Here is a 24,571-nt window from a genome sequence, read left to right on the forward strand (position 1 = left end):
CGTGTGGATTATTGTGCGTAAGGTTTTGAAACGTGGGGGGCCACTTTCCTAATCCCAAGACTACCAAAACAAATATTATTGTTTATTAATATTTATTAATATTCCCCAATTTAAAGGGTTGTCTGCCGACTCAGGTGGAGGGAGACAAGCGGTTGCGCTGCTAACATTCTGGATTCGCCCAAAGGACGGGATAAGCTGTAAAACCAAATTCTCTGACCTAGAGCTAGGACCAAATGGGATATTATAATAAGCGGGTTCTTCGTTCTCTCAAAGTTCAACCGCCTCTGATTAGCCAAAGTTTGAGTTTCCCAGCCTGTGTGGCTGTCCGCTTTTCTTGATCGGGTTCTGGTGCTCTTTTCACTTGCCTGCAATGAATCCAGGAGTCAATTCCTTCTACTTTGACTGCAGCATAGGTTTTCAGTAACACGGCGTAAGGTCCTTTCCACCTTTCCTTTAGAGGTTCATCTTTCCAGGTCTGTACGTAAACAATGTCCCCTGCTTGGAATGGGTGAACTGGTGTATCCAACGGGAGAGAGACCTTCCGATTTAGATACCTGTGCAGTGAAGATAAAGTCTGAGAAAGAGAAAGCAAATGCGCTTTAACGTCAGCCTGCCCTTTTACATGCATTCGGTCTCCCGTGACGTTAAGAAGCTTCCTGGGATCTGCTATCCCATACACAATCTCAAAAGGACTTACTTTCTCTTCAACCCCAGGAGTTATTTGAATTCGTACAAGAGCTATAGGTAAAATTTCTGCCCATTTAAGGTGCGTTTCTTAACAGAGTTTAGCAAGTTGTCTTTTAAGAGTTTTGATTCATTCTTTCTACCTTTCCACTTGATTGTGGCCTCCAAGGGGTGTGTAATTCCCACGTAATCTGTAAACATTGAGAAATCCCTTGCACTGCTTCTGCAATAAAATGAGGCCCATTGTCAGAGGAGATTCCCTCTGGAATACCGAATCGGGGTATTATTTCCTTCAGTAAGATTCTAATTACCTCTCTGGCTTTGTGGGTGTGGCAAGGGAAAGCCTCTGGCCAACAAGAAAAGGTATCTACCAGTACCAATAAATACTTATAGTTAGGTGACACCTAGGTAGCTCTGAAAAATCTATTTGCCAGTATTCCCCAGGAGTTCTTCCTTGTTTCACAATTCCTCCTATAACCTTTTTCCCAATTTTTGGATTAGGAGCACAGCAGATGGTACACTTCTTTACTACCATGTGGGCTACCCTTTGCATTTTTGGCCCCCCAAAATTTCCTTCTGCAGTTATTGTCAATACGTCTGCTCCTGTACGAGTCTCCTGAGGTAATCTCGTGAGCAAAGTTTCCATCATTCTTTCAGGAATCAGTAGTTGCTTGACCGGTGTTATCCACCAACCTTGTTCATTTTTGGAGCAGTCTATTTGTTTGGCTAATTGATCTTCCCTCTCAGTATATTTCGGTGGTGGTAATTCTAAATGAGGCCCTGGAGTTAAAGCTCCTTCAAGTTTTGGCTCCTTTAGAGCCGCCTGTTGAGCCAGACAACCAGCCTTCTGCCTTCCTTTTATAATTCCACTATTTCCTTTTTGGTGCGCTTTACGATGCATTATTGCAACCTTCTCTGGTAGGAGAACCGCTGGCAGCAGTCTCATAACTGCAGTCCCATATTTTATTGGAGTTCCTTGTGAGTTTAACCGTCCCCTTCCCTTCCAAACTGCCCCATGGCGGTGTACCACCCCAAATGCATATTTAGAATCCATATATATATATATATATAAAAAAACCCTCTCTTTCCGTGGCTAAACGTCAGCTTTCCAGAGCTCGCGTCAATGCTATTAATTCAGCCTTTTGAGCGGATGTGTTGCTAGGCAGTGCCTTAGGCTCGAACGGTTGGGCGTTTGTTACCACTGCATAGCCAGCTCCTCGTTTTCCTTCCAGCATATAGCTGCTGCCATCAGTGAAGAGCTCTACTTCTGCATCAGGCAGGGGTTCATCCTGCAGGTCTGGTCTGCTGGAAGGCTTGCAGCCTTGCTGGCCCTCGCTTCTCCTTCTCTTCTAATTCCTCTCGATTATTACAAAACTTATATGCAATTGACAATAGCTGTGAGATTGTCATGCCACCCGCCCCGCCCCCTCTACCTTCTGTAATTTTTTTCTGATCTCCGTAGCTGCTTGACCAATAAACAACATGTTAGACAACTTCAAATTGCTAGCATCTTCTGGGTCTAGATCTGTCCGCTTCTGAGCCACTTCACACAATCTCTCGTAAGAGGATGACGGGGATTCCTTATCCCCTTGCCGTACCTCATACAGCTTAGATCAATTTTTATGTTTTGGAACCCCGTGCTGAATCCCATGTAAAATTAATTTTTGGTACTCCCTTTGCCCTCTGTAATCCTCCACACGTACTCGGATCGGATCTGCATTAGGCAGCCCCTCCTCTCCCCAGCTCAGTTCCTCTTTAGCCCTTTCCAAAACCGTTCTCCTTTCTTCGGTAGTAAACAAAAATTCTAGGAGAGCCTGCGCATCTCCCCAGTTAGGGTGACGAGTTATCACTACACGCTTAACAGTACTATATGTTCCCTCTGGGTTATTTCGGCAAGACCCGACTGCCTGCTTCCAGTTTAACAGGTCAGCAGTAGGGAATGGTACGTGCACATACACCGGTGTTCCCTCAGGCCCAACGGCCTCTCTAAGGGGAGCCAGAACTACAGGTCTCTGTCCCCTCGTTCTGCTAGATACGGGGCTCACAATCTCATCTCCCTCATCACTTGAACCGTCTGTTTCTGGCTGTTTTGGGGCTGGGGGGGGACACCAACAACTGCGTCTCAACTTCTCAACATTTTCCAAGTGGCTTTTTCCCGTGTTGCAACCAATACAACAAGAAACCTCCTGTCTGTTCTTTCCCTCATCCAATGCATGTGTTCCAATTTGATGTTTACCATCTACCAGCCCGCATTTCTTCCCAATTCATTTATACAAATATGTTTATACAAAGGATATCCCAATTACTTCTTAATGCAAAGAACATATCCACAGATGGTATTTCATCCCACTTTTCAGTTCTCCAACAAAACAACATTAATTGCAATACAGTATTGTATTTCAAAGATCCATTTGCAGGCCACTTTTCGTCCCCTTCCAAGTGATATGGTGGCCACCACCAGTTACAGTAAGCTCTCAATTTATCTTTCTTTAGGGGATCCCCTCCACACTTTTTCCAATTTTTCAGGATGCATCCTAAGGGAGAACAAAGGGGAGTCTCCCGAGAGTAGCACTGCCCATTGCCGTACCGATTCTCATCCAGCGCTCCATACACCAGAACGAGGGACATCTCCCTTTGTTACAAAAACAACGTGTAGGAACGAAAATTATCCTCCTGCTCTGTATCTTTCCTGATGCGCCTTACGCAGAGGCCAGACGGGACAAAATGTCCCCCAAATGCTTGCTACTCCCCAAAAGGCTTTTCCCTTTTCCCTTATTTATCGCTCAGAAAATACCTCTTTTCCAACAGCGTTGCACCACTGTGTTGCTTACTGCCCGACCGCAGGAGAGGAGCTGATGGAGTCCCCAATCAACAGGTCGGTGTGCGCTGGAGTCCACTCGGTTCTCTTCTCCCCGCCAGGTGCGGCAAGACGAACCAGACAAGGCTGTCAGCGCCGTCCCATCTGGGTTGCCAAGACCGCTGTCCAAAGGTGGGGCCGTTCACCCGGTGTGCCAAACGCCAACATACACACAGAGCAGAGGTATTTTATTCCAAGTCATGTTTGCGCAAAGATGGGGGCTGGGTGGTAATCCACAAAGATAGCACACCTCATACCTAAACGGGTAAGCAATTCATACAGTTTAGTTTTACATGTTTAGTTTCCAAAGCTCTTCCCCAAAACTATTACTGGCAGTCGCTTATCGACCACAGTTTCTATCGGGCTAAGGTTTTCCCCGCTTCGAATTATAGGTACAGTGCTCTTTTATTCTACAGCGCAGGCTCAAGGAGAGTGGGGAGGGGGTAAGTCTTTTTGGTCTCTAACTGAGTCGGTGCTCCTAAGCTCCCCTTGCTGCCCTTACCTTTCCTGCAGTTACCAAAGACCTTTGCTGACTTCATGCCTATTAGCAATTATTCAACTTCCGGTGCCTCCTGGGGTAGCATGTTCCCTTCTCGTCAGTCTTTTAGTTCTTCTTCAGGGGCACAGTTGTTAGCAAGGCAAGTGTTGTTTATACAAAGGGTACCACAAAACCTTTGTGGACTTTTTAAGGTGGCTGAAGTGCATCGCTCCCACCGCCTCCTGTCCCCACGGGGGCCTGCACCGTCTCCTCGGGGCCAAGGTTTACTCGAGGTATGAAACTGCTACCAACCTTCCACAGTCATTTGTATTTATTGTGCAAGACAACACTGAAGCAGCTTCACACTGTTTGTCATGACAGTAGAGAGCAGCTGCTCAGGTTAACCAGCTTACGAGACCAGGAGGTGTTAGGCAGTGACCATGGGAGCAGTGGTAACTTGCAGCCACTTCAGCCACTGACAGCTGCAGGCAGAAGAGGGTCTGGATGTTACTTTTTGTTGGCTTTATCAGTGACCTCTCATGCCTGCATGCCGCAAGGCCTGAAAAAAGTCATCAAAAGGGACTGGAGCCTTCAGACTTGGAGAAATCCCGCTCCGAAGCAGCGGTACTCCCTTGGAAGCGGGAAATCGTTGTGTGCGTCTTCAGCACCACACCCAGAAGCATGCAAATTCCCATTCAAGTTTCCATCAGCACTTGGACACCATGGATCTTGGCACCGGAGTCCGCACAGAAGCACCTGTAGATCAGACACACCAACATAAAGTTAGTGTGAGATCAAAATGAAACCCAGCCTTTACTGATAAAAGGGGACCGAAATGTCTTTTAAGTAGGCATTCACATAAGTGGGGTCTTTTATTTTGAGAGCTACTGCTTTCTTGTTGTTAAGCTTTTAGCTTGATTGGCATTCAGACAGCTGCCAAGAACACTGGAAATTCACTATCAAATAACAGCGCGGGCAAGTTCATTAGGCTATCATCTTGACAGGCTTCTGTATTTATTACACTAATTATGTGGGTGTAGTAATTGTATTAGGAATATCTAGATGGTATTTCCCATCTGCAGCATCAGCACCAGGCATGGGGAAACCCACAGAAGGTTTCCCAGCTAACTCTAATCTGCACATTTTCCTTTAACATATCAAAAGTTTTCTCCTTCAGTAGCAAAACCTGTGACCTTCTCGCCCCCACCCCACCCCATACAGAGACTTAAATCCCGTAAACAGAGCAAGTACATGAACTTCCTACTTTGAAATCACTGTTAATTCATTTTATCCCATTTATGAAGGAAGCAAGGGACAAGGAGTGGGGAGAGGAATCTCAGTTCAGGGAGTGGCTGCAAGGCATGCTGCCTCTGAGAGCTATTCCTAGAGTGTTGCTTCTGATGGTCCAGCTTCACGCCAGCGCTGCGCCAGCAGTCCGAATCTAACCCCTTCCTATACATTTTTGACTGTTTGTTTATAGGCTCTCTTGCAGTCCTCTCAGTGTCACTGTGCTACTCCAGGATAAGAGGTTTGCCAAGAAAGGCCGATGGGAGCTTGCAGTGGAATACCAGGCTGCATACTGCACGCTGCCCGAAGCATTTTAAAGCAGAGGTCATCTTCCAGGCTTGTCGCAGTCATGGCTAGTGACTCTGGAAGCTTAGCCTGTCAGCATCAATGCCCGGGAGAGGCTATTGGCTGGGCATCGGATTTAAACTCTGTAAACCTCTGTCTGCGTAAAGTCTGCTTGTCAGTGAGGAGAGGAAGGTACTGACTTCTGTAGGCTTCAAGAGAGTTTATTTGGAAACGCACAAATCTTTCTATCTGCGAAAAGTTTCGTTATTGAATCACTGGTTTCGTTGGAGTGCTAGACACTTGAAAGGGAAGGGAATAAAAATGATTGGGGTTTGACAATTGCCAATGTGTGTCTCTGAGGACAGCTGTCTAACGGCTGGGTCTGTTAGCAGGAAGGGCTGGCTGTTGCTGCTGTAGGGGGATTTTACAGTGTTTCAGAGTGCAGACTCTTTGCCAACTACTTCAATATCTAGGCTTGCTTTGAGCTTCTGTCCCATCTTTGTCCCTGCCTGTGCTGCAAGAACAAGCATAAATGGAAGCCGGAAGCTGCATATTGGCCTTCTGTAGTTCTGCAGAGCTGCTATGGAAAGGCCAGATGTCTCCGTATTTCCAAAGCAAGGCCAATTATTGCACGAGACCTGAGAATGGCAAATAATGCGGTCAGCCAGGGAAGCCCATCGCTATTTCTGCAAGCTGACCGTCTCGCAGTGAGGGTCTTCCCACCTTCAGGGCTGGACTGAGCAGTGGCAGAACGGATTGCTGAGGGCACTAGGAAAACGCCTAGGGAAAGGACATCAGAAATTGGCAGCAACTAATCGGGAACACTGATTCCAAGCATAGTATTTATCTGAAAAACAACGAAGCAAATCCTGCAGGTCTAACTGGGGCGACTATGAATAAGTTACATCAGTCTGGTTTTGTATGACTCATTAATCATATTACAGTCATCACTGTGGTTATCTCAAAGTATTTTAATTTAATCAAAACGCAGTTAAAACTCATTTAAACTAATTTAGCCTCAATTGTACTGCCCCACCCCCACCCCCCGACTAATCTTTTCCAGGGTCATGTGAGGCGTTAGACACCAAAGTAGAGCCTTCTATAGAGACCTGGCTACGGATTTATGCATAACTTGATTTTGAGCATGCACAACTTGATTTTGAGCATGCACTTGCCAACACTTTGCTTTTTATCCTGGCTGCCAGATAGAAGAGGACAATATGCTATGCTCTGGGGCTTTTGTCACAGTGTTCATAACTCATACAGGCCACCGGCGGTGGACTAATGGAGCTGCCGCAGTACGTGGCTTTCCTAGCACGTGTGTAACCTGGCAGCTGAGAGTGTGAGCCCTCTGGATTCATCAGGAATTCACTTGTACGTGTAGCTACTCTGCCCACATAAAGCCAAATGTAAAACATTACTAATTCCTAGGCCACAGAGACCACAGAAGCATTGCAGTTTGCAGGGACATGGGTAGCTTCTAGTTGAAACTCCTACGTGGAGTGGGGCCAGGAATGAATTCAAACCCCGGTGCTCAGAGCTTTATCCAGCCAGACTTTGAAAACCTCCAAGGACGGAGATCCCACAGCCTCTCTGACTTCTCCTACAGGGAAGACATGGCTGAGGCCTCCGGGACTGGTGTGAAACACCGACGCTGAGCACAGGACAAGAGATGGGGGGATGGAATGGGCAGTGGCGTTTGGTAACCCCAGGCGTGGGGCGAGCACCTGTGGGTGAGGATGGCCTGTCGTGACATCCCCCAGCGATGGACGGCGGTGCCCCCGAGTGATGGGTTCTGAGGTCACTGAGGAGTGGACTGTGATGTCCCCGAGCGATGGATTGTTACCACGCGTCCCTCCCTGCTTGAATTCGGGCCCCGAGCCTCAGCCAGCCGGCTCGTGCCCACACTCCAGCTGAGCGGGTTCGCGAGGCCTGGAGTGTCGAGCGAGGCTTTCGTTGAGCGAGTGCTGGTGTTGGGCTCAGGCAGTTGTTTTTTGCAGCTCTCCGTGCCCAACCTCAGAGCCGTCCAAGGATTTTCCCCGGCCCTGCCAGGTTCAGGCAGCCGGGGCACCCAGGAGGAACGCTCGCAGCAGCAGAGGTGAGCTGGGAGGGGAAACCTCAGCCTGGAGTGGGGAGCTGGGAGGGTTTCCTTCTTGAGGGACCGGGGCAATTCTTCCACCCCTCCGCGGGTCAGCCAATGACCCTGGCCTCTCTTCCTTCTCTAGCGTGACACCCGCTGCTGCAGCGCCGGTGACAGGGAGCAGCTCAACGTCCCCAGCTCCCCGCAGCCCACCGCAGCACGTGGGGACCATGGCCGCGGAGCTGGACAACCGCTGTCCCATCTGCCTGGACAGCTGGGAGGAGGCCAGCTACGTGATGCCGTGCCTCCACCAATTCTGCTACGCATGCATCCTGCGGTGGGCTGAGAGCAAGCCCGAGTGCCCCCTCTGCAAGAGGAACGTCACCTCCATCTTGCACTCGGTGCAGGCGGACGACAACTTCAAGGAGCACGTTGTCGCACCACCTCCAGTGCCATCAGTTGCCGTCCACCTGGCAGGAGGTGCTCCTGGCCATCCAGCCGCCCACAACCAGCCATCAGCTGCACAGCCGCTGCCCATGGCTCCTGTGGGCAGCCTCCATCCCCACGTCTGGGCATCCCTCTTCCAAGAGGACCCAGCTCTGCTCCGGCCTGTGATGCTCTGGCTGCGACAGGAGCTGTGGCTCTTCTTCGAGGGTGACCGCTGGGAAACAGCTGCAGCGCGGAGGCTCGTCCTGTCCAGCCTGCACCTCTTCGGCCTGGATGAGGAAACCCTGTTCCAGCTGCTGCAGGGTGCCCTGGGCGAGTACGCGAGGACCTTTGTGCGCCAGCTGATCGACACCATCGTGGAGCGGTGCGGCGGGGAGGCACGACGCCGGGTGGGCCTGGAGGACGCCCGTGCTGCTGAGGAGCAGGAGGGCAGCCCTGCGGCTGCCCCCGGCCCCGCTGCCTCCCAAAGGGGGTCTCCTGCCCCCAGCCCAGCCCCCTCCAGCAGCCGTGGCACAGCCGAGGCAGAAGAGCTCCCCAGCACCTCATCATCGGCTGCCCTTCGTGGGGGTCCTGGCAGCCCTCCCTCTGCCCCTGTTCCCACCCACAGGGAGCACGACGAGCCACAGGAGGACGCCGAGGAGGCTGTGCCCGGGCCCTCCGCTCCCAGCCAGGGCAGCGAACTCTCCCCTGGGGGACCCCGGAGAGCCCCAAAGAGGAGGGCTGGCAGCCCTCGGGCCTCCTCACCTCCGAACAAGAGGCCACCCCACCGGCCACAGTAGGAGGGTGCCCCAGGAGCTGGCGAAACCAGCGACGGGCCAGCGGCTGGGGCACCCACCAGCCTCCCAAAGGGACCCGGAGACGGTCATTAGTAGCCTAGCGCTAATGATCAAATTGTACAATAAACGTATGAAAAGTACAGAAGTAGTCTTGCTCTTTCTAACAATGTCGTTGGCGTTGCTATCCCCGCCTGTGTTGCTTTCTCACGTGGCCACAAATAGCTACCGAGAGGACTCGCTCCATACTTTCCCCAGGGGCAGAAGCGAGGAGGACTGTCCTGGAGCTCCTCACACCATCCTCTCGCCTGTTTTTAAAGATGGGGTGCAACATTTGGCGCTCTCTAGTCTTTGGTGCCTCCCCCAAGCTCCACGACCTTTCAGAGACGACAGAGAGCGGCCTCACAGCGACACCAGCCAGCCCTCTCAACACCCTCAGACAAATCCCACCAGGGTCGATTGACGTGTATGGGACAAGATTTCTCAGCAGACCCCCGAGCTGAACGTCCTCTTGCTACTGGAATTCCTCTGCTCCTGGAGCCCCGGCCTCTAGGCTAAAATGCCTGGCAAGAGTGTCAGGGAAGACCAAGATGAAGGCGGCACCGAGTACCTCGGCTTTGCCTGCCTTTGCTGTTCCTGTATCGCTCAATCTGCCTGGCAAGCAGGCACACGCGTTCCTTGCCTGATTTACTATTTACGTAGCAGCAGAAGCCCTTCTTGTTCCTTCTTATATGACTTGCCAGCACCTCTTTCTTCCAGCTGCTCTGTTGGAAATTCATCGCCTGTGGCAACACGCAGCCAGCACACACATATAGAGCGGCACCGCTACTCTTAGTGGAAGTTCCAGGAGCCATAAGCTTCAGGGCTTCATCTTGTAGTCAGTCCAACTCGTCATTAACCTCTGCCGCTCATTTGACAGCCACTTCCGAAAGACTGACCCCCAATCAAGGCAGCCGAGTACAAGTGTTAAACTTTGTGCTCCTCCATTCCATCATGTTTCTATTGAGGTCTACTCAAAATCATCAAATTTTTACCAAATTAATAAAAGGACTACGAAGAGATGCATCCCAAGACTAACTCCGAAAGACCTTCACTACCAGCCTACTTCCAGTTGAACTGCTTCTCTTGTTGAGAAGAAACTCTGAGCAGAGGGAGTTTGTAATCTGCCTTCTAACTCTCTACCAGTCTCCATCTCTCCTGTAAGAGACTAACAGGTTTCTCCCAGGCTTTGGGAAAAGTCATCGTTTAGACAAGGACGAAAGCTTTCAGTCCAAAGGGATTTGCTCTCCTCCTCCTCCTCCCTGAGGGAGGACATGCTCATCTAAACACTTCTGGTTAGAATTTAGGCTTAATATTCCCCAGTTCTCCCTCCCACTGCCCTTGAAAACATATTTACCACACAGTATACCGCCATACAGGCCCTGCTCAAAATCAGGTGAGGACGATGCAGTTGTGTCCGACAATAAACCAGCTAAGGAAGCAACAAACTGACCAGGGCAACAGGTTTTACCACCCTCAATCAAACTCCATGATCAGCAACAGATTAATGGCATATATTGTGCCTCCTGTTGAAATGTCCAGGGGATAACAAACTACTTAGGAGCTAAGTAAACGCTTTACAGTAGCCTTCCTGATGACAACACATTTGCTTCCAGCTACTTCCTTCTACAAATAAGAGAAGCAGATTTTGCTGCTACAAACCTATATTTACAGTCATCTCTTACACCGCCTTCCTAAACAGGACACTTGTATTTAGTTGGGAGACCACCTCAACGGTTGCATGAACAGAGTACTGCCCTAAGGCATAACAGATACAGTAAGGGAGAACCGCCACAGGACAGGAAGAGTCTTGTGAATCCAGTAGGGTTTACAAGGTTAGTGAGTGACTGGAAAAAAACCCACATTTGTACTCAACTCAACGTAGGATTTAAAATTATTCCAATATTTAAAAACAGCCTCACATGCAGTATAAAGCATTCATAAGCTTCTGTATTTCCTATTTGCATTTACTGTGCTGAAGCTTGCTTGCATACGAACACAGAAGCAGCCTGGTCTGGAAGCTAAATAGTCTGGAATTGGCAAGGTACAAATCCAAGTTAAGCTCTGACATTTACCTCCTGAGCAATTACCTCTGCCTTTCTAATCTCCTCTCCAAAACTGAGCTCATCCACACCCAGGTGAAGTTCATCAGGCTAGTAGTTGCTGTTACACATTGCCCCAGAGAGCAACAGAACTAAGTTCTGATGTCAAAGTTGGCCTCTATACACTTCTACCCTGCATTTCAAATTTGATCCAAGCCCAGAGGAGACACTAGGGCTCGTTTCCTGATGCTAAACGGTGACTAGAAGAGCTGCATACATGCAGGTTTGTACTAATACGTGAACACACAGATTTCAACACGAAGCAGAGCTTTAAGCAACAGGGAAAAAAAAAAGCTCAGCTGTCTGCACCTTTCAAAAAAAGCAGAAAGATGTGGCTATTGACAGCTCTGAGTGCTCCCTATGAACCCACAAGGGCTTGTTTTAGGGACAAAGTTTACATTCTCTGAGTGGTGACTCTTGCATGGTCACCATGATTAGCATAAACAACCCTCCAGTACCTTTAAGCAGACAATCTTTACAACAAGGATAGTCTCCACAAGCTGGTCTACGCGGGTAAAAGCAATATAGTGGTTTGAGTATGAACAAAATTGACAAGACGTTTTAAGTCATTACAGTAAGACACCTAAAAAAAGACAACTTTCCCGATACTGCATACTGATAAACTTATGTTGGAGGGGTAAACCAAGTTTTATTTAGATATGCATTAATGGCCTTCATACAGATAACCAAATAAAAACCAAGTTAGAAATACAAGGCGTGAAGCTCAGACATTCAAGTTGGGGGGGTCGGGGGGTGTGGAGATAAGGATTTCAGCCCCAGTTCTGTTCCTTTCTCTGAGCTTAACATGCCTCTGATACAAAAACACAGGGAATGACAGAGACAGGGAGAACTACAGTCAGTTAGCCTTTAGACCACACTCCAACTCAGGACGCTTACAGCAGTCACAAGCCCTTCCCTCTGCTTTTCACGTTCATTTGGTGCTCCCTGCAGGGCAGCCTGCAGAGGAGAGCCGCTGAGGCTTCCCGTCTGGCCTTTACAGGGCCTACTAGGTAAGACATGCTGCACTTCACCACACCCTGTAAAATCAAAAGTGATTTGTTCCAGTGAGTCCGCTCCGCCCAAGTATCCTGTCTGGAACAGTGACCAAAGATACAAACCTTGCTGGGAGAAGACATTGGCAGCCATATCCTTCAGTCCCGTAAATTTACGTAGCCCTATAAATTTCCCTTTGGGAGAGTATTTTCCTATGTTTCAGAAATACAATGAAAATACTTTCAAACAGTTCGCCGGTAAACATGCCCTTGTATGCTCAAGGGCAGTACTGAGACTGTAGACAGTTGCACGGTCATCTGCTCATATTATTCTTTAATTAACACGGACTCTCCACTCCCAGTTAAGTTCCAAAGGCAACACCTTCCAGCCTGTTGTTATCCGTATCAAGGGCAGGTATCTTTGCCTACCAATCATACCTGCAAAACAGACTTTAAATATCAGAGACAATTATGCACAGAGCCATCCATAAGTGCGTACCACCTGCCTATTTGGCTTCACGGTTTAGCGGCCACCTTGGGAACGGCGGTCCAAGAAAGTTTGGATTGTTGAGAAATACAGCACAGGATATTGACAAATTATTAAAAGCACCAAGGTAACTTTTGCTTGCAGACAGCTAAACTGGGTAAGAATATTCCAAATAAAACAGTTGTAAAATTACGGTCATAGAGCCAACGCCTTTGAAAAATGGGTAACATGCAAAAACATATTCTAAGATGAATAAAATCAGCGCTGTAGTCATAACTTACGCTACAAATTATATTGCAACACTCACTAGAATTTAAGGAAAATGCTCCTGAGTACGTGAAAGCCTAGCCTGCTTCAGCCAAGAATTAGAACAACTTCCCTTGCTTGAAAATTCTAACTCTCGCCAGGAAACAGGGAAAAAGACTAGCCACCAAAGAAAAGCACTAGCAAAAAGACCCAGAGAGTTAATAAAATAAACATCAATTATCAGAGAACCTAACTTGAAAATGCTGCAGTCTGCAAAAAAAAAAAAAAAGTATAAAAATGATGAAGAAAAACACAAATGCTCCCTGGCACTCTTATTCTGCTAGTCTCCGAAGCTACCATTTCTGCAGAGTCATCTGTCAAACCTCAAGCAGCAAGTACAAGCCCTCCAGATTCACACCTCCTCTGACTGTGCAAGTACATACCAATTAAATCCTAGGAGATGCAAGAGCAACGTAACAGTCCTCTACAAGAGGAGAAAGACACCTGCTGTAAAATCAAAGAAGAATCGGAGAAAAACATCAGGACTTGAGACAGAAAGGTATCTTCAATACCTAGAAGGGTATTTCTGGATTTTGAACAGGATCATGAGAGCATTTTTTCCTCCAACCACTAAGATTATAAACTCTCGGGGAAGTATAAAAACAATCCTCTGACTGGCAACTGCTGCAGGATGAACTTACGCTGAAACACAGGTAGGAAGGAGGCCGTCAGAATAAGTTCATACTTCCTCACAGGTGACAAGCCTCCAAGTCAGATTTTACCATTTCACCCGGCAATATTCTCTGCCTCTTGCAGAACTGTTTCGAAAGTTAATTCTTCACGTAAGTACAATAAACTACAAATTCAGCAAAGCCACCATGACCAAAACTAAATCTATTACAGTCTTCTTACATCACCAAAAAAAAAAAAAACCAAAAAAAAAACCCCACACTTTCTTATGAGATAAATGTTCTACTACTTACAATTCATTCACTTATATATTGAATCACGTTAACCCTTATTCTTCACTAATGCTGCTACATCAGGAGGTGGTTTTCCAACACAAGCCCACTGGTTACCAGGACAGCTCCAAGAAACACGATTGATACCTTTTAAAACAACCCATTATTTGTTTCCACACATCTTTCCTAGCCCCAGACAGAACAAGAATTGAGGCAAAGGATGCTTTAAAATTACACAGGCTTTCAATATTCACCTCCTTTTTTTATCAGCTGCTTTAGTATAGCTCTCAATATATACAAACCCAATAGATACAAACAGAGGTAACTAATAATATTTTGTGGGTTCACAAATAGTGCTCGCTTTCATAGGCGTTCACAAATCACACTCTATTCATTCAGACGACAGGCTGCACTAATTTATCACTGCGCTCTCCGGAGAGAATTAAAGCAGCTTGTCATTTCCTCGCAGGCACCCCCCACGTACATACTAAAAAGTACCACCTCGTTGTTGTTACAAAGCCAAAAGGTTTTTTACACCCCCTACAAACCAGAAAACACAAATTCCTTGCTGTGACGTTGTCTTTTGAAAAATAATGAGCATACTATCTCTTTTCCCCTGCAGTATACCTCTTTCACCTGCAAAAACGAAATGCATGCCAAACCTCACTTTTTCCTTATCACATACCCTTTGCATCCTGCTTCAGTTTTGCTGCAGCACACTCCGCACGCAGGTAACATAGCTTCTGTTAGCATCTAGCCTCAATTTCTAGACTTAAAAACCAGGAGCTGCCAGCACCAAAGGGGCATAACACGAGCATCCAAAAATCCCCATACGCACCTTCAACAATAAAGCAGAAACGTACTAAGGATGCACCAGAACATACACAAGCCCAAACTTCCACAACTCGGTGCCCTGCTGACACGGTGTTAAACAAGCAGGCATATCCTGGGTGTTCAAACACTGTGGCGGAACAGTGAAATGTGAAAGCCCGTACCATGTGACACAGAGACCGCGGCCAAAAGACTACTGACATCCTGAAGATTCCTTGCACTTCTCTGCATTTCAACAACTGGCTTTCCAGGTTAACAGCACAGGGAAGCTCAGGAAGAAACAGGACAGACTTACTTTCAACTGGTATTTCACTTTCAAAGAAAGTCAAGAATGTCTGTCGAGGGTTTTTAAAAGCCTGCTTCATGTCTCCACAGTGATAACTACAACGGAAGCACAAGTTTTAGAAGCCTACCATGCCATCGCCCTCACCTCAGACAAGAGGTGCGGGCTACGCAGGTCTGCATCAGACAGAGCTCGTTATTCGCTCCTAACACAACGCTTAATGTGCCCACTCTCTCACAGACAGCCAACAAACACAAGCAGCAGCTTCTGTAGATAAACGCACGCTTTCATTTGTCCTGGTTAAGCCTGGATGCTCAAGTACTGAACTTCCCCCGCTCAGAACACCACAATGATTGCAACGGGTAAATCCACCTTGTTCCTGCAGAGCACGAAGAGTCCAACGCTGATTCCCATGCCCTCCAGAGGTTTTCCCGCCAAAGCCTAACAAAACCAGCCCTGCCTGCAAAAACCTCTCCATTTCATAACTTCTCCGTTTCTCAGATAAGAGGGCCTGAGGCTCAGTCTCCTCCGCTTTTTTGGTCAGTCAAAACATTTGACAGTCTTCACCTAGCCCTTGCACAAATAAGAACATGCCGTGCTTCAAGCCTAGTTTTTGTTCAGTCAAAATACTCCGTTGGCCAATACTCTAAAACACAACTAAATCAAAACTCAAGCCACATCGTTAATAGCATGTTTTGAACTTTAAAAATTCAACCATCTGATTAAGCAGGAAAAAAACAACACTTCCTTGTGTCAGAGCTGCAACAAGCCTAACTGGTTACTATGAAATGCGTTGCTTCCAATTCTCCCTGGAAGGTTAGTCTACATATTCCGTACTAGTTTTAACGACAGCTTTCGACTACAAGCGTAAACTGTTGCTAGAATACTACCTTGCGCTGTAACATCAAGTCTCTTCAGGTTAACTTGGTATTGAGAAGAAGGGGAGAAATTGCTAGAGCCAGAAACCAATTTTAGAGCCACGAGTTTCCTGGGCCTATCACCACTAGGCGATTTTTGGCCTTGTCGCAGCACAGGGCACAGCTCCAAGTAAACAAGCGCACCTCTAGCAGAGAAACACGCGCATACAGTTCAAAGACTAAGAGTAATGTTTCCTGAGCTCCCCAAAACAAACGCATTTGTTTCAAGGCCTTGGAAAATTCACCTAAGAAACCAGTGCACTCTGACACAATGGGTATTTCTAAAATTCAGACGGAGAGCGTTCAAACACATACTTGGGAAACACTTGCTTAACAGATTCCCTTTCAAAGCATTTTTCCAGTTTTAACCGCTTTGGGTTCTAGCTGAAGGCTCAGGAGTATTCTTCTCTTCACCAAGTTCTACAATTCACAAACTTTCAACCAGAATTTCTTTGCAATTTTCTAAGAAGTAGAGCAAGGAGACGCTAACACTTTTTTCACCTCTGCAGCTAACAAGATCAAGGCTTCACCCTGCTCACTTTAAAACAAAGCTCTCCTCAAATCCTAGCCACGCTTCCTCTACCTTTCCACCCATTCCTAGCCAAAACCTGAAGTCCTAGGCTCATGAGAAGCATTCTTGTTTCAGCTGCTGAGCTACTGTAGCAACTGCAGTTAGAAACAGAGGGTGCAGTCTCCCTTCCCATAACCCAACCCCTAGCTAATGCATTTTGCCCTCTCATAAGCTGGTGAGGGGTTTCGACTGGCACCATTCCTTCGGTCCTCTCCTTGGTTTTACTTCCCCTGGGAAGGTCCTGACCTTCCTGAACACAGAGCACAGGAGAAGAGATGAAAAGAGAGCTCTTCTCAGTAACGGGTAAAGACTGACGTTTTAAATCCTTGAGGGTTTCTAGCATGTGCTTCAGCCAGACGTTTGCCATCTCCCTCTGCCGCGCTGCTCAACGAAACGAACCCTTAGTCCCACTCCAACCGCCGCCCCTCACTTTTCTTAGGGTGGAAGTGGGAGAGGGTAAAGGAACACACTTTCTAAGAGCCGATACAACGTTCCAGAGCGTCACTGCCCAGATGCCACCCGAAAGGCTGCCGCAGACACACCTTCATACACCAACCTTCCCAAATCTTTCAAGAGGCGGCCGCAAGGATGTCTGGCCTCGGCCGTCAGAGGCAACCGTCCGTGCTCAGGCAAGTGACAAGGCAACTTCCAACCCTGCAGACTCACTCGGGGCCCTTCCTCGCATCTCAGAACGCTCTCTTTCCCCGAGGATTTTTCAGCACTCCCACCTGCTGACAGAAAACACTCGCCTGCAACCACAACGCGTCCTCTCCCCCCTCCCAGTCTTAGAAGGGGAGAGTCCCTGCCACCCGCCAGTGAGGGAGACTAACTCTGTTACAAACCTCGCCAACGCCCGCTCTGCAGGAGACACACCAACGTTCGCCCTACTACGGTGGTTAGCGGAATCTCACACGCGCTCCCCCACCTCCTAAGCGCAGACGCATCCCCGCAGCTCACGCTGTAGGCAAAACAATCGAGCCTCCCCGCAATCCCCCACCTTCAATCAAACACAGCACACGCTTGCCTAAGCGCACAGGGATGCATTTAAGAGGAAGCGCTCACGAGCTCCTCTCCAGTACGCGCCTCTGCAGAGAAGAGCCCTACAACTCTCCTGACATTTCCTCTCCAGGCGGGAATCCGCGGAGAGCAAGCACCACATTTTCCTTCTGCTGCACTACCCACCCTCCCCCCAGCAAGAGGTCACTACCCACCCCCCGTACTCCCGGTAGGAAACAGCAGAGCTTACTACTTTGCCCCATTACCCACTAACCCACGGGCGTGGTGGGCACGTCTATTCCCGAAAGGGAAAACTTTCGCTTCCTGTAGTCGCTCTCGCTCCTCTCCGCCGGCGTACAACGTGAGCCGTTCTCCCCTCCACTTCCCGAGGAAAGTCCATCCGCTGGGCGACTGGCCACAACAGCCCCTTTCCCTCCAGCTAGGAAAGTCACGCTGCTCTGCAGACCCCTCTGCACCCCGAGGAAAAGGGGTCACCCCACGACGGCCCGCTCGCTTCCCGGAAAGGGGCCCGCATCACCCCCGCCCCCCGCCGAAGCGCCCCGCTCCTCTCCCCCACGCTGGAGCTCACCCTCCCCCCGCACCCCCAAACTCCTCCCGGGCCGTCACCGCGCCCGCTTCCACCGACCCCTCCCCCCGCAGAGGGCTCCGTCCTCCCCCGCTCCCCACTCGCCCCCCGCCCCGGGGAAAGCCCCCCCCCACCTCTCCCCACGGCCGCGGCCCGGGCCGCGCTCTCCTCTCCTCCGGGAAGGGGGAGCGCGGCCCGAGCCCGGGAGGGGACGGAGCGCGGCCCTCCCACCGCCTCCCGCCCCCGCGCGGGCCCGCACCGTCTCCTCGGGGTCGATGTCGATCCGGAAGGTCTGCTGCTGCAGCGTTTTCAGCGTGATCTGCATGGCGGCGGCGGCGGCGGCGGCTGGAGGCCGCCCGTCGCGGTCCTCTCCCCGCGTCCGCCGCAGCGCAGCGGGACAGGCGGAGAGGAGGAGCGGGAGGAAAAAGAGGAGGAGAGCGAGCGCGGAGCAACGGCTCGGCCTCTGCCGCGGGGCGCCAGTCACACTCGCGGCGCGAGGCGGAGTGCGGGCGGCGCTCAGCCCCCACGCCTCAGGCGACGGCGGGGGGAGGGAAGAGCGACGGCACGGGGCGGGGGGGCGGCGGCGGCTGCGCGCCGCCGCTCGGCGGGAGGGAGCGGGGCAGGCGGCGTGCGCCTGCGCGGGCTGGCCGCTCGCCGCTCCTCGCCCGCCGAGAGCCGGCGAGGGGAGCGGGGAGAGGAGCGGGCGCGCATGCGCGGTGCCCCCGACGGGGTGGCGCCCACGGGCGGGCCCGCCTGCCGCCGCCTCGCGCCGCCCCGGCCGCCTGGCGCCACCTGAGGCGCCCGCAATGCGCCGGCGCGGCTGAGCCGCGCAGCGGGCGCCGGGCGCACTGCGCAGGCGCGGGGGGCGCCCGAGGAGGCGCGGGCGGGGGCGTGCCTGCGAGGGTCCGAGGGGGCGGGGAGACGAGGCGGTCGCGCGCGTGTGCACACCGCTCACCGTGGGGGTTGCAGGTTACTCGTACGTGCGTGCGTGCGTGCGTGCGCGCCTCGCGCGCCCCGCGCGCACGCACGCACGCACGCACGCGTTGGTAGGGGCAGGGGGGCCCGAAGGCTGCAGCCCTCTGCAGGGTGGCTGTGGGTGGCGGAGGGTCGTTGAGGCCGGCCGGCCCGCCCGCCGTCCGTCCGTCCCTCCGACGGCTCTGCGGTGGCTGGCAGCTGGGGTTGCTCGGCATCTCCTCGCTGGCACGCGTACTGCGAGGCGGCTGTGCCGCTGAGCCGGCCAGCTCCTTGCCTCAGCAGGCCGAAGGGCACGGGTTGCTCCGTCGGCCTGCGTGTGCACAGCGGGTAATAACAACGCTGCCTTCCCAGTCTCGCCCCACCGCACCGCTGTAAGGCAGCGGGCCCGTTCAGCGTTCACGCAGTGCCTCAGCGGCGCTGAGCGGTGCGCAGATACCTCGGCCGACGCGGCAGGAAAGAAGCTCGCCTGTCACCACAGCGAATCTCCAGTTCGGCATGGGGAGAGGCTTTCCTCCGAGAGGCTGAGAGCAACGTATTGCTACACCTAGGACAAGCTTCTCGAAGACCGAAGGTCTTCTCGGAATCCTGACAAGCCTTACGATGCGTGTACTGCAAAAGTTTAGACTTTAGACTAAGTTCTAGAACTTAGTGTAGTTCCCTGCCGTAGTCGTCCCAAGCTTTGTAAGCAGTGTTTGTGAGTTGTTTGCCTGCCTTTCCGGAAGTCTGTACCGTCTTCTCTGCGTTATCCTTCCCACCTCACTCTCATCCCACGCGTACGAATAGGGAGCCCAGGAGGTTACTTGCTCATCACAGAAACCGGTGCAGTGGATGGGACAGCGTAGGACCTCAGTTCCGCCAGGGCCGGCTTCAATAGTTAGTGCTTACCTTTGACGAGTTATTAACCTCCGTCTCCCCTGGTACTCCCCAGGGAATGCAGAGAGAGAGAGAGACCCCTGCTACAAATAACCCTTAAAGTTGAGACCACTACGCTGGTAAGAGGGACCCCCACCCCGGCTCCTTATAACGCTCTTCCACCAGTAGGTGTGGGATCTCCCAGGGCGTTTTCTTTGTAAGCAAGGCTGTCTTTCTGCAAAAGAGGACGCTGATGTTAGGCTAACTTAATACCGTCATGCAATTAAACCCCACGTTTCTCAGTATCGTGTAATGCCTTGAGAAATTCTACTCTGCCACGTTGTCAACCTAACACTTGTAACCAAAAACACCTCACCCCTTAGCTCATTATTACAGTAAGCTTGGCTTCATAACAATTTCTTACCAGCACCGCAGCAGAGCTGGGGCCAGCAGGCTGCGTTTGCAATGCAAAGGGAAAGCAGGAGACACCTCTCCCTGCAGGAGCGTATGGATGCGTATGTCTTGCGCACACAGCTGGTGGTGCTGCTTCTGTCATCATCCACCTCAGGCTCTGACACGCAGCTGCTGGACAGCCGAAGCCTCTTAGGGCTTTCGCAACCAAAAAGAAACTGCTGACTGTTGCTAGTAGGAATCCAGCATTCTTGGCAGCACGCAATAACTTGCTTGCATTGCATGGAGAGCCATTTAAAAAAAAAAAAAAAAAAGAGGCGTGAGATAAAATATCGCTGGCTATTTTTTGCATGGGTGGTTACAACTTAAAATATGCTGCTCGTTCACTTTCGCTATTGCCTGACACCGGATCTAATTCTGTACTTTGCAGATAGAAGGGAGTTTTTTTTAACTTTTCATTCAGCAGTCCAGCTTACGCAAGTGCTGAGCTTTACACGAAAAGGAAAGTACCTCATGCTGAGGGTTTGTGTCAGTTTCAGTACTCTTTTCTGCTCAGAATACGTTAAATGTAAACTACCCATTCTGATTTTTGTGGTTGCCGGTTATAGTAGGAAACAGTTCTGCCCGGTTTGCCGTGGGGCGAGGGTTCATTTACGTGGTGGCTGCTCAGCTCTGCTGCGAGGCCTTGTAAAAGCCTCAGCAGAACTGGGAATCGACTCCAAAGGCCGTGAACTGCTAAGGAGGAAGATTTTCCTGACCGTTTATTTGAACTTTGAGCAAACAAAACGAGAAAAGAGAAAGCTGTGATTTGGGTTTTTTTCCCCTGCTGAGTGGTACAGGAACTTAGGACGACTCACTGTATGGGGCCTAAATTAAATAGACAAGTTCTCGGTGTTTCCTCCAGCGCAGCCCCTTCAGTTCCATAAAATAGCTTATGGCAGAGCTTGACTCGCCAGGTCGTTCTTCAGGCTGCTTCCCATCAGCTGCAGAATTGAGGGAGCACAGAATTTTTCCCAGAGCACTCTCGTCTTTTAGTTTCAGAGTGCTTCTCCTCGGCAGCCAGTGCTTGGATTTTTTTCATTTTGTGTCCGAAGTATTTTGGGTAATTGCCCTGTGTTCAGGCTGGAGTATCACACTTCCTGGCTTCATTTACAACCGTTTGTGTGCTGACTCAGTGAGTGCACAAACCTCTCTTATGCAAATAGAGTAACTTCCATTGATTGGAAGGGGATGTGAAACGAAGCCCAAAAGTTAGAAAGAGGTTTTGATGGCAAATGCATACGGCAATGACTTTTTGGTTTTTCAGAACTCCTGGATTTTCCTTTCCAAGTAACTTGATCTCCCTGGTGCAGCTGCTCCAACTTCATGCCACTGTGGCTTTGTCCTGCTCAGCTCTTTTCCATTGTCCGGGATGCCCCACGAACTGCTGTCTCCCACACGGAGGTGTACATTTTCATGTCTTACAAGTTGCTAGGCGAAGCCCTTAATTACAGCTGGCCCTTGCAGAGGGGGAGGAAAACACAGTGAAACCAAAATGTGGTAGGGAAGGTAACGGGGAAGTATTTGTGCCTCCGGTACACCTTTCCCTGCAGCCAGGTTTCCTTACGTAACCCCAGTGCTTCTGGAAGTCGGAAAGATGCGCACGTTTAAACGGCACACAGATAGGGACGTGAGGCAGTGCTGCCCCCTTTCCGACTGAAAGAGTTATCCAAAGCCTCGGGCCTTGCTGGTAGTTCATCAGAGTGCGTATGTATGCTGTGGAGCCCACAGCAGCGAGCACTTGGAGCCTGTGAACTCCTAGGTCTCTGTCAGTGATGTTACATTTAATGGAAGGAGCATCCGACTGCCGAGACAGTAAACAGGTCTGATGGAAGCCTGCTTGTTTACAGCAAATGTGCAAAGGACCTGATTCTCGCAGCTGCCGGTGGCCCAGGAAAAGCAGTTTTGCTGCTGTTGGTAACAGACCACAGTCCTTACGCTAACTTTGTGAGGCTAGAGGACCAGGCTCTACTGGGCTTGTTGGGAGAACTTACTTTGTGAAAAGAAGCTTTGTAAGGGTGTCTCATGTTACGATGTGTGGTTCGAGTATCAGGTCCTAGAAAAGGCCTTGAAAACCTGGGTGTGGGCTAAAAGAGCATCCCCGAGGCTATAAAGAATTCTGCAGTAGTCAGCTCCGGGCCATAGAAGTACAGCCTTGAGACCTGAGAAAAACTGTTATCATAAAGAGAAAAAAGAGGAAGAAGCTAAGCAAGAAAAATGTTGAGCAACAGGATAATATGTGGTGGGATAATTCCAGGCGTGGAATCCTGCGGTGGACTAATGGAGCTGCCGCAGTACGTGGCTTTCCTAGCACGTGTGTAACCTGGCAGCTGAGAGTGTGAGCCCTCTGGATTCATCAGGAATTCACTTGTACATGTAGCTACTCTGCCCACGTAAAGCCAAATGTAAAACATTACTAATTCCTAGGCCACAGAGACCACAGAAGCATTGCAGTTTGCAGGGACATGGGTAGCTTCTAGTTGAAACTCCTACGTGGAGTGGGGCCAGGAATGAATTCAAACCCCGGTGCTCAGAGCTTTATCCAGCCAGACTTTGAAAACCTCCAAGGACGGAGATCCCACAGCCTCTCTGACTTCTCCTACAGGGAAGACATGGCTGAGGCCTCCGGGACTGGTGTGCAACACCGACGCCGAGCACAGGACAAGAGATGGGGGGATGGAATGGGCAGTGGCGTTTGGTAACCCCAGGCGTGGGGCGAGCACCTGTGGGTGAGGATGGCCTGTCGTGACATCCCCCAGCGATGGACGGCGGTGCCCCCGAGTGATGGGTTCTGAGGTCACTGAGGAGTGGACTGTGATGTCCCCGAGCGATGGATTGTTACCACGCGTCCCTCCCTGCTTGAATTCGGGCCCCGAGCCTCAGCCAGCCGGCTCGTGCCCACACTCCAGCTGAGCGGGTTCGCGAGGCCTGGAGTGTCGAGCGAGGCTTTCGTTGAGCGAGTGCTGGTGTTGGGCTCAGGCAGTTGTTTTTTGCAGCTCTCCGTGCCCAACCTCAGAGCCGTCCAAGGATTTTCCCCGGCCCTGCCAGGTTCAGGCAGCCGGGGCACCCAGGAGGAACGCTCGCAGCAGCAGAGGTGAGCTGGGAGGGGAAACCTCAGCCTGGAGTGGGGAGCTGGGAGGGTTTCCTTCTTGAGGGACCGGGGCACTTCTTCCACCCCTCCGCGGGCCAGCCAATGACCCTGGCCTCTCTTCCTTCTCTAGCGTGACACCCGCTGCTGCAGCGCCGGTGACAGGGAGCAGCTCAACGTCCCCAGCTCCCCGCAGCCCACCGCAGCACGTGGGGACCATGGCCGCGGAGCTGGACAACCGCTGTCCCATCTGCCTGGACAGCTGGGAGGAGGCCAGCTACGTGATGCCGTGCCTCCACCAATTCTGCTACGCATGCATCCTGCGGTGGGCTGAGAGCAAGCCCGAGTGCCCCCTCTGCAAGAGGAACGTCACCTCCATCTTGCACTCGGTGCAGGCGGACGACAACTTCAAGGAGCACGTTGTCGCACCACCTCCAGTGCCATCAGTTGCCGTCCACCTGGCAGGAGGTGCTCCTGGCCATCCAGCCGCCCACAACCAGCCATCAGCTGCACAGCCGCTGCCCATGGCTCCTGTGGGCAGCCTCCATCCCCACGTCTGGGCATCCCTCTTCCAAGAGGACCCAGCTCTGCTCCGGCCTGTGATGCTCTGGCTGCGACAGGAGCTGTGGCTCTTCTTCGAGGGTGACCGCTGGGAAACAGCTGCAGCGCGGAGGCTCGTCCTGTCCAGCCTGCACCTCTTCGGCCTGGATGAGGAAACCCTGTTCCAGCTGCTGCAGGGTGCCCTGGGCGAGTACGCGAGGACCTTTGTGCGCCAGCTGATCGACACCATCGTGGAGCGGTGCGGCGGGGAGGCACGACACCGGGTGGGCCTGGAGGACGCCCGTGCTGCTGAGGAGCGGGAGGGCAGCCCTGCGGCTGCCCCCGGCCCCGCTGCCTCCCAAAGGGGGTCTCCTGCCCCCAGCCCAGCCCCCTCCAGCAGCCGTGGCACAGCCGAGGCAGAAGAGCTCCCCAGCACCTCATCATCGGCTGCCCTTCGTGGGGGTCCTGGCAGCCCTCCCTCTGCCCCTGTTCCCACCCACAGGGAGCACGACGAGCCACAGGAGGACGCCGAGGAGGCTGTGCCCGGGCCCTCCGCTCCCAGCCAGGGCAGCGAACTCTCCCCTGGGGGACCCCGGAGAGCCCCAAAGAGGAGGGCTGGCAGCCCTCGGGCCTCCTCACCTCCGAACAAGAGGCCACCCCACCGGCCACAGTAGGAGGGTGCCCCAGGAGCTGGCGAAACCAGCGACGGGCCAGCGGCTGGGGCACCCACCAGCCTCCCAAAGGGACCCGGAGACGGTCATTA

The 24,571-nt window shown here is 51.5% G+C and overlaps 3 protein-coding genes across 3 annotated transcripts; 2 read left to right on the forward strand and 1 right to left on the reverse strand.

Moving 5' to 3' along the window:
• Window positions 1–3,698: 3,698 nt before the first annotated feature.
• Window positions 3,699–19,093, reverse strand: LOC142027140 (uncharacterized). The gene is made up of 4 exons (XM_075020825.1): window positions 18,944–19,093; window positions 18,163–18,798; window positions 17,592–17,787; window positions 3,699–4,775 (listed from the first exon to the last, which is right to left on the reverse strand). Exons 1-4 carry the CDS (start codon window positions 19,091–19,093, stop codon window positions 4,726–4,728), a joined length of 1,032 nt encoding a protein of 343 aa, XP_074876926.1. The 3' UTR covers window positions 3,699–4,725.
• Window positions 7,321–8,897, forward strand: LOC142026550 (uncharacterized). The gene is made up of 2 exons (XM_075019673.1): window positions 7,321–7,689; window positions 7,817–8,897. Exon 2 carries the CDS (start codon window positions 7,902–7,904, stop codon window positions 8,895–8,897), a length of 996 nt encoding a protein of 331 aa, XP_074875774.1. The 5' UTR covers window positions 7,321–7,689; window positions 7,817–7,901.
• A 3,554-nt stretch (window positions 19,094–22,647) lies between the features above and the next one.
• On the forward strand, window positions 22,648–24,482 carry LOC142027141 (uncharacterized). Its single transcript, XM_075020826.1, has 2 exons — window positions 22,648–23,274; window positions 23,402–24,482. The coding sequence occupies exon 2, from the start codon at window positions 23,487–23,489 to the stop codon at window positions 24,480–24,482; it is 996 nt and encodes a 331-aa protein (XP_074876927.1). The 5' UTR covers window positions 22,648–23,274; window positions 23,402–23,486.
• Window positions 24,483–24,571: the final 89 nt, after the last annotated feature.

This window comes from Buteo buteo, chromosome Z (genome assembly GCF_964188355.1).
Source record: "Buteo buteo chromosome Z, bButBut1.hap1.1, whole genome shotgun sequence".
NCBI lineage: Eukaryota > Metazoa > Chordata > Aves > Accipitriformes > Accipitridae > Buteo > Buteo buteo.

Bases quoted from the DNA above. Each gene is read 5' to 3' on its own strand.
- LOC142027141 (XM_075020826.1), top strand. From the start codon at position 23,487: ATGGCCGCGGAGCTGGACAACCGCTGTCCCATCTGCCTGGACAGCTGG.
- LOC142027140 (XM_075020825.1), bottom strand. From the start codon at position 19,093: ATGCCGAGCAACCCCAGCTGCCAGCCACCGCAGAGCCGTCGGAGGGAC. The intron at 17,788-18,162 runs GTGCGGGCCCGC...CTCGGGGTGCAG, and splicing joins ACATCGACCCCGAGGAGACG to AGGGGTCTGCAGAGCAGCGT. The intron at 4,776-17,591 runs GTTAGTGGGTAA...TCTGATCTACAG, and splicing joins CGTGCCCACCACGCCCGTGG to GTGCTTCTGTGCGGACTCCG.
- LOC142026550 (XM_075019673.1), top strand. From the start codon at position 7,902: ATGGCCGCGGAGCTGGACAACCGCTGTCCCATCTGCCTGGACAGCTGG.